Source organism: Tasmannia lanceolata, unplaced genomic scaffold (genome assembly GCF_043159265.1).
Source record: "Tasmannia lanceolata isolate RefF3 unplaced genomic scaffold, GAP_Taslan_0.1 ptg000026l, whole genome shotgun sequence".
NCBI lineage: Eukaryota > Viridiplantae > Streptophyta > Magnoliopsida > Canellales > Winteraceae > Tasmannia > Tasmannia lanceolata.
In genome coordinates, this window is record NW_027518703.1 from 6,080,162 (window position 1) to 6,093,347 (window position 13,186).

At 38.3% G+C, this 13,186-nt stretch overlaps 1 protein-coding gene across 1 annotated transcript in view; it reads right to left on the reverse strand.

Moving 5' to 3' along the window:
- Positions 1 to 8,669: 8,669 nt before the first annotated feature.
- Positions 8,670 to 13,186, reverse strand: part of LOC143858654 (uncharacterized) — a 71,756-nt gene continuing 67,239 nt past the window's right edge. Inside the window, exons 3-6 of the mRNA XM_077369354.1 lie at positions 11,160 to 11,622; positions 10,865 to 11,079; positions 9,186 to 9,342; positions 8,670 to 9,061 (exon numbers count right to left, since the gene is read on the reverse strand). Of these exons, the coding sequence (XP_077225469.1) occupies positions 9,232 to 9,342; positions 10,865 to 11,079; positions 11,160 to 11,622 (789 nt within the window). The 3' untranslated portion in view covers positions 8,670 to 9,061; positions 9,186 to 9,231. The remainder of the gene's footprint in view (positions 9,062 to 9,185; positions 9,343 to 10,864; positions 11,080 to 11,159; positions 11,623 to 13,186) is intronic.

Here is a 13,186-nt window from a genome sequence, read left to right on the forward strand (position 1 = left end):
AAAAATAGTTTTAAAAAGTTTTAAAAACTTTATAATGATGAAAATTCTAAAATACTAAAAAGAACCTTAAGATGGTTTACCGATTCTTTTCCGAATGGGCACCAAAGGGTGTCTTGTGTCAATGGAAGCATATATATGCTTGATAGGAGTAAAATTAATGATGAAACTTATGGAGAATATTCATACTCTTGATTGTAAGTAACTAAGGTGATTAAGAAAAGGAAAAGTTTTCATTATCAAGGTATGTAATTCCGTACTACCTTAGTGTTGCGATTTACCATTTTACATCATTTCTTTTTATCATAAGTTGCATAACTACTTTTGAACATGTGAACTTCTAAAAAGAATCTCATATCTTAATTTGGGTCTTGCATGCTTAACCCCTTTCTTCGAATGAACTCTATTGGATCTTGTTGTTTGATACACATGCTAGATGCATTACTTTGGACTTATGGACCCCCTTTCAGTTTTTCCTAACTATATGAACCTTTGGAATATTTGACACTCTGTACTATATGAAACCATTGTGGAAAACATGTAAAACACTCACTTCGAACTTTGAACACCTCCTTTTGGACTATGTGAACTTTGGATACCTTTTGAGAGGCTTAGGTATTTGTGTGAATTTTTTGGGGGATAGTATGTTGGCTTATGTGGGGCTTGTCAGTGAGTCTACATGCTTACCCTGTCAATAGGTATGTGAACTTAGGAACTAGTTCTGACACCGTGGGCGGTCGGTGTAAGCAACAACACTCTTTTTTGACATGTGGGCAGTCGGAGTAAAAATAACTTGTTTTTTGGACTAAGCCGATGATCTCTGGGTGGTATCATACCCATATTGATTACCTTCAGTGACCCTTCGAATATTATGAACCTTTTGTCGTGACACTTTGACTTATGCCTTTATGGACCTTACTCCTCAACATTGAACTTGTGTTAACTATCTTATTTGTGGCTTATATCCTTTTATTATGTTATGAACCTCTCTATTGTAGCGTGTTTGACCCCATTTTTGTATTGTGTTATTATGTACTGATCTTTTCAGCTGACTGTGGTTATATTAACATTTTCAGGGTTTGATCCTCGTGAGATGAACGAGGAAGAAGAAGCTTAGTTTCGGAACCGTAGGAGCTTGGAGATGTATTTTGCTTATTTGCTTTTATTTCAGACAGTGAGTATTGGTAAACAAATGTGTAAGACTATGTCTATGCTTATTTATTTTGATTCACGGGAGAGTTGAGATTTGATTTGGCTATGTTGGGTCCACATTATTTGAGAATTTGATATTTTAGTTATGGAATGCTAGGTTTGTTTTTGTTATTGCTTTGTAGCCTTGCATGCTTGTGGGATTTATCTTGCAAGTGTAAGGCGCTGGGACATCCTACGCCCAGGGTGGGATTTGGGGCGTGACAGTATCAAACTTTATACTTTTCAGTGGGTCATCTTATGGCTTCGATTTATCGTGTTTTCCCTCGTGAAACAAAATCATATGTGAAAAGAATGGGATTATGTGATTGAAAATAGTTTCTCTTTAGTTGTTGCTTACATCGGTATGTTCAAAGCCCAACATAGTCACAATACATTATCTTACTGGATCCAAGACATCTCACCTCTAGCTATTTGATGAGCCTTTTAGTTTCTGAATAAACAGAGTGAGCATCAAGATAATGGACTCAGACATTTAAAACACATGAGAATTGGTTCAACTCTTTCAAAGAATCAAAGTAAAGTTACTCTGTCTCTGATTTTCATAACATGTTTATATGCCTTAGAAGAGCTCTAATCTTGCTCCCAATGTTTTTTTCTTTGTTGGGAGTTGCTTTGTTTCCCACGGCTTTGTGGTTTCGGTAAAACTAATCTAAAAGGGTCTAAATCCTATCACCGAAGCAAAGATATCCATGGGCCGGTTCGTCCTATTTAGATATTCACGACATTCATTCACAAAAGTACTCTTAATTGCTTGAAGACCATATCAACCGGCGGAGAACCTTCGCGAATGAATGTGGGACAGATATTTGAATGCTCAATTGGGTGGCAGAGGAGTGTTGAGGCCAAAAGAGGGGAGAGAGAGACTTCTCTTGGGCTTTGTTTTTTCTGTGTACTGACTTGTTGAGAAGGACTGGAAAGTGTTATTGTTTACGGATTTTGGGTTAATCCCATTGTAATCCTTGTAATCTTGTTTCTCATAGTTGAAGATCTTGTTCTCGCCTGTGGACGTAGGCATCTTGGCCGAACCACATAAATTGTTTGTTTCTATTATTTTGTTTCTTTGCGCATGACCGGAGTGGTTTTTGCCCAGCAAATTTCTCTTCAAGTGGTATCAGAGACGTGATTGAAGTGATCATCGGTTAGGTTGTGGTTGGAGCGATCAGGATGTTGTGGTTGGATCATGGTTAGACCATCACATCTTTACCATAACCTTTAGTGAAAAATCCTACTTCAATGGTTGATAATATTTAATATTTTTGTAATACTAGTAAGATTACCCGTGTTATGCTCGGAAAAAAGAATTTAAATTAGTTTTAACAAAATTTTGTTTGAGAAACTATGAACCTTTGACCGACTAAAAACCTAGAATGATGCCATCAATCTTCTAGTCTAATCAAAATATAATGGTTATCATCAATTTTATGAAAGGGAAGATATATCGCTGGATGCATATCTTACACATCCAAACTTTTAATCATCTAAGTTTTATAAAGAACCTGTTGAAGTATAAATGATTAAAAGCCCAACTCTAACAGCTTAAGCTTGGGAGTAATTGGCCACTTCACATAGTATCGAGCAATTGCCTCGCAAAAAACCCAACAAGTGGGCCAACCCAAAAAAGTGGGGCCACACATGAAGTGTAAATGATTAAATAACACCAACTCTAACAGATTTAGCTTTTGAGCTAATTGGTTGTTTCACACAATCTGCTAGACGGATTGAAGGATCAATCCTTTTATTCATTTAATATTTCTTTATAGGCAGCCAATAATGGCATTCAATAGTATAACTTCCCTTCCTGTCGTCATGTGGTTACTGAAGATATAATTTCAGTTTTGACTACCATAGTTTAATCCACACTTGTCAAAAGTTGGTAAAAAAGGACAGTGGTATGCAAGAAAGAACTGAAGGACCCTTATCTGTGTAGCTCACAATGTTGGTCTTACTTATATGGATAAAAGACTCTAGGGTTGCATAAGAATCCTAAGATTCTCAGTGGGTGGTACTGAAAATCAAAGTAATTGAAAAGTGGCACCGTACAATTTTATACTGTCTAAAAGATAGTTTTGCCCTACAGTACAAACAAAGCATATCAAAATATCGTCTTCTTCTCCTACTCTCATTTTTCTAGGTTTTTCATGTCTGCATCTCTAGAGAAGAGGAAAAAGAAGAAGAAAAGAGAGCAGGAAGAAGATAAAAGAGGAAGAAGAGACGATGAGGATGAAGGAAAAAGAAGAATCGGCACCTGAGAAAATAGAAGGCACCAAACAAAATGGAGAAGAAGAGAAACAGGAAGACCACTTCTTATTTTCAATTTTTTCCGGTGTCTTCCATTTTTTCTGGGGTCGATTCTTCATTTTTTCCCCCGTTCTTCTCCGCCTTCCTTTTCATATTTTTCCAGCGTCTTCCATTTTTTTTCGCAGCTTCAACTTTTCGACGTCGATTCTGCTTTTTCTTTCCTTCTTCCTCTTCTTTTCCATTTTGTCCCCCTCCTTCCATTTTTTCCAACATTGATTCTTCTTTTTCCTACATCCATCATCTTCTTTTTCTTCTTCTTCTTCTTCCTCTTCTTTGTCTTTTTTTATTCTTCTTTTTCTTCCCTTCCTCCTACTTTCTTCTCTCTCTTTTTTGGAGCTGCAAAGATGAAAAAACTAGAAAAATGAGAGAAGGAGAAGAAGATGATATTTGTTTTTACTTTATTTGCACTTGAGGGAAAAACTGTCTTTTGGACTGTAAGAGACGTTATGACACCACTTTCCAATCACTTTGATTTTCATTACCACCCAGTACAAACTTTATAACTCTTACGCAACCATCAAATCTTTTATCTGCAAATTTATCCCTTGATGTTAAAAGCTAGATATTATTGCGGTTAAAAATAAAAAGAATTCTAGATTGAAGGGTGCCCTTGCAAAAAAGAGGTGAAAGGGCTCTCCTATTGGCTACACATCACCATCATGCATTAATAACGGCTGAAAAGTCAAACATGATGGTGATGTGCAGCCAATGGGTGAGCCCTTTCACCTCTTTGCTCCCTTCAGTTTAGACTTCCTCTAAACATAAATAGCTTCTACAACACAAAAGAAAAAAAAACAGTACTCATAACTTTAACATAATAGGATTAATAAATTAAAGCTTTTAGTAAACATAACATAAAACACCAAATGTGTGATAAATGACATATTCCAACAACTAAGATCATTTTGTAAAAATACCTAAGAACGTAGCGGTCAGTTTGGTTGTGTGGCATAGCCTCGGAGTAATGGAATAAGTAGTCAACGGGTAGGAGCCAAGCAATGGATTTGAATTACCTAGGAGAATAGTGGTTATGAAAATACCTTTGGTTGCGCATCATAGGGGGAATAAGTAAAGGGTGCCATTACCAATATAGAGACAAAAAAGAGAAAAATCATTGTTCCCAATAATTTTCAAGCAAAATTTTACTTTTTTGTCGATTTTGGCTTGGATGTTATGAGGAGCGGACAAGAATGCCAGATAAGTAGACATGCAATATTTTTCCAAGGGAAATCGAACATAGGGAATTTTGCTAACGTGAAACCATAATGCCAAGGAAAATCCCTAAGCCTCTCGAGCTTTTGTGCAATCGAACAAATTGTAATCACATGAGATGATGTCTTATTGTTGATTTTTAAGAACAAAAATACAAAACAAGAGGAGTAGGAGAAGCTTTTCTTGGAGGAAGACCACAAATAATTGACTCTTTAATTCTTCATTCATATATTTACAAATAACCACAACTATTAAATAGCAAAACAACTTTAACTTCCTATAAAATAACTATAGATAAGAAATGTATAAAATAACAAATAAGCAAAGATAGTGTGAACAATTTTGAGGATGTGATTGAAATTAATTAGCACCACTAATTTCCATGAACAAAGAAATGAAAATTGTGACTTTGGTGCGCTTTGACTCCCACAGTCAGCCAGACACCCACGTCCTACTCATTTCAATAGCCATTTTGAAGAAAAATTACTGGGGAATTCAATTTGAAAGCCGGAGAAGACGAGGTATTGCTTTTTACACACACCAACTTAATATTTACCGTCTTTGAATTTTAATGGAGAAAATGGTGGGTGGCCTGTTGGATATCTTGGAAATCATTATCAAAGACCTGTTGGAAGTTACTAAAAGTTTAGAGTTTCTAAACTTAAAAGTTTCCTTTAAATTTGGATTCTCTAGAACATGGATTGCCATGTTTAGAGTTACTAAAGTTGTATGGCCTTGCATATTAAGTAACATTTCATGTTCATAGGGTAATCCCTTGAATTTGGAAACGTTTGGAAAGGAAAAGATGACTCTAATTGCACTTTCTAATTAGGGTTTAATTGCCAAACGAATTTGGGCACTTTAGGAAAGCTCTATGGGAGCTTTTGCCTATAAAAGAGACCCTTGGTCCCTCTTGCCACATACCATAACACTAGAACTGATTGTGAGAGAGAGAGAGAGAGAGAGAGAGAGAGAGAGAGAGAGAGAGAGAGAGAGAGAGAGAGAGTTTAGTTTTGAGAGGTTTCCCATAGACCTATTGGTGTGCAAGGTAAGAGAAGAACCAGGGGCATTTCTAGGCTTTCATTGTGCTTAGAAAAGATCGAAGACTCGTTGGATTTCAAGCTTCAAAGTGGCGGTCATGGTGAAAAGTACATCAAAGCCATCTCGTTAAATTAGAGTTTTTCGTTGATTTTCATTGCCCAAGATCCAAAGGGATCATTAATTTAATGTTTAGAATAACAAGACCTTCATTCAGAGGCCCATTTTCGATGATCACGAGCAAAAACAATGTTCTGAGTAGTTAATCGTTAATTGGAATTTTATCCACTGAATATCGAGGTGGTCGAAGCTCTATCCCACGAATTCCTTCACATAGAAAACGGCCTTCACTTAGGCCAAGATTAGAAAAAAAAGCTTAAACTGGATTTGAAGACAGAGTGGGAGCGTTAATTGTGATAGTCTTAGTTTCATGTACGCTATTTGAACCTTCACATAGAAAACAGCCTTCACTTAGGCAGAGATTAGAAAAAAAAGCTTGACTGGATTTGAAGACAGTGTGGGAGCGTTAATTGTGATAGTCTTGGTTTCATTAAGGCTATTTGAACGCATCACCATGTTGTTTGTTGAAATGTGTTAAGAGGCTGGACGTTGTCCCTGTTGGTGGGGTGGGGAGTTTCCCACTACGAGGCTCCCCCCTCCATCTCTGCTGGTCCTGCAACGGCCCCATCTCCTTTCCCTACTCTCCCACTAGAAGCTGGAGCCACTTACAAGGCTCCCTCTCCTGTGGCCCTAAAGTCCTCTTCTCCAGTTTCCCATCCTGATGCTGGGCAAAGCTATATGTCGGCTGCTGTCTGGAATCTCACACCAAGAAAGCCATTGTTCCACTGATCCACAAGGTCAATAATATATTAATTCGTACTTTTAATTCCCCAACTGTTAGGTGATGCCAATGTGGCTATTACTATATCATTTGGAAACATTCACGAAGTGAATTCCTTTTGTGTTTCCACCTAGGATATTTCACCAAAACTAGTTTCCTTGAATTACACATTTCTAAGTCCCATCCGCACAAACTCCTTTCATAAAAGGATCAGCAATTATTCCTTCTAGGATGTTTCTCCCAAACACTCTTCCTTGTTCTTAGACAATTTCTGGATCCCACCAAACTCGCATGCTCAATGACTTCTGCACTAACTCCGGCAATTATCCCGTCCGGGATATTCTCCCTGATAGTTTTCCTTGACAATCATATCACAGGTAGGTATATAACTGACCTTCAATTCCTGTCTTTCCACTACATCTCTAATATATTGGCATTCCACGCATATATGTTTTTCCACTATATCTCTATTGGAAAGACTTGAATTGTCACAAAACATTTCTATTTGTCCATCAACCAGACAAAGGTCCAACTTAAACAAAAATCGACTAATTCAGACGACATGAGTAGCCACTATATATGCCCAGCTTTCTCTGTGTATCTTGCCACACAACCGCACCTCTAAATATGAACACATGTCCAGAAGTGGGCCTACTTTCAACTCTGTTAGCTATGAAACCACATTAGAGTAACAATGAAGCTCAAGCTTTTACTCTCGAAAATACAATTTGAGGTGCGTAGTCCCTTCAATGTATTCATTATTCTTTTCACTGCTTCTCAATGAATAGGACCGGGATTACTTTGATATATACTTACTAGGCCTACCGACTAAGCCAAGTCCAGTCTAAGTACATGACATAGCATACATCAAATTGCCAACTACTTGAGCATATGAAATATTCAACATTTCCTGCCCTTTACGAGGACATTGACTTATTGACAATCTCACGTCTACCTTTAAGGGCGTCTTGCCAGAATTACAATTCTGCATTACAATTTTGCTTCTTCATGAAGCTTACTAGCCTAGAACGGTAACTCCAAGAAAAATGTATTGATTTAGTTTATTGTTTCCTAGCCACTGATGCATTTCCATACAATCAGGTGGGTGTATTCATCACAATAAACAGGGGTAAGTCAGAACAGTAGGATTAAATGGTAAAGATAGGTATGATACTCGCTGTTTTTAATCTTTTTCCCAAGCAATTTTTTTTTGTTCAATTTCTTCTAGTGAAGACACTGGTGAGACAGAGCAGCTAAAGGTAATTGCGAGAAATGTTTTGTCCTGTCGTTCGGAAAGAAACCTTCTCTCGTTGTTTTAGTTGCACAAGGCGATCCAAATGAAGAGGAAAGCCCTGTCAATCGTCCAATTTCTAGAAAGTGACAGAGCAAATGGTTTTGGGGAGAGGGTTTAGAGACAAAGCGAGTGAGCGGTGTACAGTTTTGAAGGTCTTTGTTTTGAGAGAGAGAGAGAGAGAGAGAGAGAGAGAGAGAGAGAGAGAGTGAGTTGCAAGAGACAAAAAAATTACAGGAGGGGGGATTTGCAACGGACCATTGCAGAAACGCATTTCGCTGCTTGCTGTTGCAAGTGAGAGCAGTCACACATGCTCACTTTTCAGAAGATTTTGTCTTATATATTCATTTAATTCATCTGAGGTGGCTGCTCTCACATGCAACAGGCAGCAACGAAATGCCTTTCTGCGATAGTCCCTAGCAAATCCCCAGATAGAGACAGAGAGAGCGTGCCACACTCAGGACACAGAGAAGGAGGAGGTGAGAAAGGGAAACAAAAACACATGTCATTTGCAGAAAATTTAAGAAAAAATGAAAAATAATTCAGCTTTTTCCTAACCCCTTAATATAATAGACAATAGATTTGCTAGGCAATTTTGCAAGAAGCCATTTTGAAAGAAGGAACACCCAGGATGAATTAAATGAATAAGACAAAATCTAATAAAAAGTAAGTCATAAGTATGACAGTTCTTTCTTTTTAAAGTCAGCCAAGAAATGGCTCTGCTAAATTGCCTCGCAAATCCCAATATACTTCGGTTTTAATAACTAATATGTGTACCAGTAACTTAATATTGTTAAACTTATAAGTTCATTGTCTGTCCATGACACAGGTAATCTTGCTAGTACCATATACATATTACATCAACTACTAGAAAACGATTTATCAGCAAATTAAAGGCTATGATAAAGATATTCAACAAGGAATTCTCAAGGATCAGGATAACTCCGATATCTTCATGGTTTCCAATTTCATCTTTGCACAGAGTTTCAATCTTTTTCCAGCTTTATCTTCCCCCAACTTTCCACACGGCTTCCTTTTGTTTCCATCTTTAACTTTGCACACGAATCTTTATCCTTATCAATAACCATCCCAATCTTCTTTCGCTTCCTTGGGGAGAAGACATCGTTCAAAACCATTTTGGATATCAAAGAAGCCTTAAGCAAGTCGAGAGCCTGCAAACAAACAACAAAAGGAAGTGAATGAGGTTCAACGCCTGCAAGTAGAGTTTATTTTTCTGCTCTGAAAGCGAGATTATATTAAAAGAGGGAAAGAAATCCAAGAGGAGCCGAAACACACAGAATAACAGAAATCTAGTTGAGAAGACCCAGTCTGGCTTTCCATTTCAAAAACAAAAAGACCCAGTCTGGCTTCTTATCTTCTTTCGCTTCCTTGGGGAGAAGACATCGTTCAAAACCATTTTGGATATCAAAGACGCCTTCAGGAAATCGAGAGCCTGCAAACAAACAACAAAAGGAAGTGAATGAGGTTCAACGCCTGCAAGTAGAGTTTCTTTTTCTGCTCTGAAAGTGAGATTATATTACAATGGAGAAAGAAATCCAAGAGGAGCCGAAGCACACAGAATAACAGAAATCTAGTTGAGAAGACCCAGTCTGGCTTCTTAACAAGTGAAACCTCTATTGGATCGCTTCCAAGGCATAATCAGAGATTAGCCTGGATGTACAAGATGCTGTTGAAGTATAAATGATTAAATAACAACAACTCATAATGGCTTAAGCTTTTGGGGTAATTAGTTGTTTCACATGGTATGAGAGCCATTGCCTCACGCCAGGTCAACCCGGGTACAAGATGGATGAAAATCTCAGTGGTGGTGAATATTGTCAAAATATTTTATTTTTTTAAAATAGTGAAATGGGTTTTTTCAAAGAGACTTCTTTTGGTGAAATGATATTTCCATTCAAAAGACACTTGTGTTGTGAAAATGTGTTACTATAAATGAAAGGGCAGTTTCATTTCAAAGGTTGCCTTCATGTCATTTTTTTTATTGTCTTGAACTCGGGGTGCAACCCTTTGTTACGTGCCTAAATAGGTCCCATGTAGGTAGAATAAATTAGTTAATATTTTGTGAAATTTCCATCAAGTTGTTTGGTGCGGATAGGAGTCTTACAGATATGGGTTATCTAGATAGGCTTGGGTAGGAGATGAAGTGGTAAGTGTGTTTTCTATTTATAAATAACATGTAACTAGTCTTTTGAAAATCAATGAAGAAACTTATTCCAAAAATTGTGTTTTAAGGACAAAGGAGTACCGACCCTTCCCTCGAAGTGGGTCAAGAGGCTGATCTTCCCTCTAAGAAGATCAATCACGTTGTGAACCGATTCAGGTTCGTAACACCCTTTCTTCTTGGGATAGGCGGTGTATCCTCAGGACTTATTTCCATAGTAGCCACCTACATAAGTGGGGAAATTAAAATCTATAAGAGAAAGCTTCGCTTGTCTTGCCTACCTCTCATTTTTGCAGCAAGAGGGAGAAAGTCTAAGGACCGGTTAAAAGTAGTGAGGCAAAGTTGTTAGTTTTTTCTTTTGGGTTCAATTTCTTCTTTTTCTTTCCTTTCAATTTAGTTGGAAGATATTTCAATTATGGTCTCAAGGTGGAATTCAAGAGTAGGGGGGGAAGAAGGCAGAGAAAGAAGGAGAAGCCCGTATCACGGGTTAAAGCAGATCAAGGCACAACTGTTTGTTTTTGTTTAATTCTCTTTTACATTTCTTTACAGAAGGATCATCAGGAAGGGAACAGGGTGGGAGAAGGACAAGCAGTGTGGAGATCTTACCATTACACACATGGGAAAAGCTTTCTTCGGAGCATACAATTTCACACGTGAAAGAAAATGAAAAAATTGCGAACGGTTGCTTAGGCCAAAAGCCTCACCAGCAACATGCGGCACAGGATATTTTGCGAGCCAAGACGATAGAGCAAAACCAAATATGAAATCATAAGAAAAAAAAAATGAATTTTACCTCCTCTTCTCCAACATTTACAACCTGCTCCTGAATGTCTCCCAAGGGTAAATTGAACTTTTTAATGAAAGAGATGGTTCTGGTGTAGGAAAACGGTTTCACATCCAAGTCGTCAGTGAGTATGAATGTTACAGGTCCCTTCACGAATCCTCCTCCACTCTTTGTAATCCCATCGGGGGACTTAGGGTTAAGGGCAAGTAATATTGTGCCACCCTCTAACACAAGAATTCCAAGAGTCAGCATCGGTATTATCAGTTAAGCAAGTAGAACCCATATGTGTGACAGGGACACTTACCATAGGTGAGGTTGCGTGGAGTAGCTTCCTCGATCTGCAGTAAATTGTTCTCGCAGAGAAAATGTGGTGCAAGCTTTGGGTTGATTAGTTTTGCGGCGTCATTATAATTGATTAGACCATCTGCACTTAAATCTATGACACTCTTGTACAAGTTATCTACACATCCTATGGAAGAACATGTACCCAAAAACTTTACTACCGATCCAACAGGAAAGGTGAGGAAGCTGAACAAAAGGTCTATGAAATCTTCCCCGGCCTCTGCATACAAGACCTTATCATTCGATGTGTTTATCAGAAGCTTCACCCTAATCTTGTTTTTGTCACTTCCTGCGACTCTTCCCATTTGAGATCGAGCTATGTCTCTCTGTTTGACCTTTATAGCATCTGTAGTCTCTCTCTTTGACAAGAAGCTGTCACTCATAGGCGTCTTGGAGACCAACAAACATTTGAGCAGATCCAACACCTAAACAAAATGTCAGTGGAAGTGAAAAATCATATATTTTCGAGGATAGAACAATCATAAATAAATTTACATTGCAATTTACTGTGGGCGGTTCGATTGATCCGGTGGGGGAATACTATTTAATGAAGGAGTTGATTGACAGCATAGGAGCATCAAATCAGTCACAGAAGAGAAAGTATGCCAGAGCACTGAATATAAGAACCAACAAGAAAGTGCACTTAATAGAGATCAAAACTAGAACATCATGAAGAGACACACGAACATGGTGTCATCCAGAACGGGCAACCCATGCATTACATAATGAACTAAAAAAATAATGGTTTAGTTTTTCTTAGCGAAATCCTAAACGATGCTAGATTGATCCAAAGCCTCAAATTATTCAATCAGGATATTATTCTCAACGGCATTTTACCACACTTACAATTGTCGTTCTGATCAATGGATCTGATCATGGGCTATTATTTTAATTGTTTTATTTAATAACAAAGGGCAGCCCAGTGCACGAGGCTCCTGCCATTGTAGGGTCTGGGGAGGGCTAGATGTACGCAGCCTTACCCCTGCTTTGCAGAGAGGCTGTTTCCGTGACTCGAACCTGTGACCACCAGGTCACAATGCAGCAACCTTACCATTTTAGATGTATAAAAATAAGTTTTGTGTCATGTTTTAATGACAGAATGTTCTGTTTTGAACCCATTTATTATTATTATTTTTGAATAGTAAAGAATTAAATTAATGGAGAAAGATACATGGGGAGATCCCCGGCATCGAAATGATCCAAAACAAGGAAACAACGAAAATGTACAAGAAGAAACATCCAATAACGGAGGAAGAAAGTCAAAAACTTCTAACTCCACCCTTAATCCCCTTTCCTAGCTAATTGGTCGGCCTCTCTATTCACCAATCTTCTCACATGATGGAATGCAATGGTGGATCCAAGGGCAGAGGCACATATGGCATGAGGGTGGCGATGCCCCGCCCCCCCCCCCCCCCCCCCCCCCCAAACACACACACACACACACAAACACCCCAACCCCCACCCCATCGACTTGAAAAAATCCCTTTAAAGGTGCAAGGCTGTACATGAATTCTTTGGTAGTTTAGTGGCCACAGTCCCCCAATGACCAATGCAGCCAACTGTAAATTAGTCCGGCCCCCCAAGTGTTCCTAGGTGTATCCCACCACTTGATCCAACATCTCATCTATCTACCGAGCAAATTCCATGGATGAGTCTCACTACGCCTTTATCTAATCAAGTTTAAAGAGTCACCCTCTACTAGGACCATGTCAAAGATCTCTTTGGACTTGATTCCGGATGTACGCTCTAATCTCCACCTCATTAGAGTCGGTGATCCCAATGGATTCCGAATAGGACCCATTTATTTATCCCATCATTTTTATTTTTGACATTTTTTTCCATCCATGTTCATATGTTAGTTCCTTTTTTGTAGATAAGCTGGGACTGAACATATGCCCTCAAGTTACATACATTTTTTTTTTTGAAATAGCGATTTGCATTAATAAGAAAAAATGACAAGGGAGCACCCGAGAAGGGGCAACCCAGAGA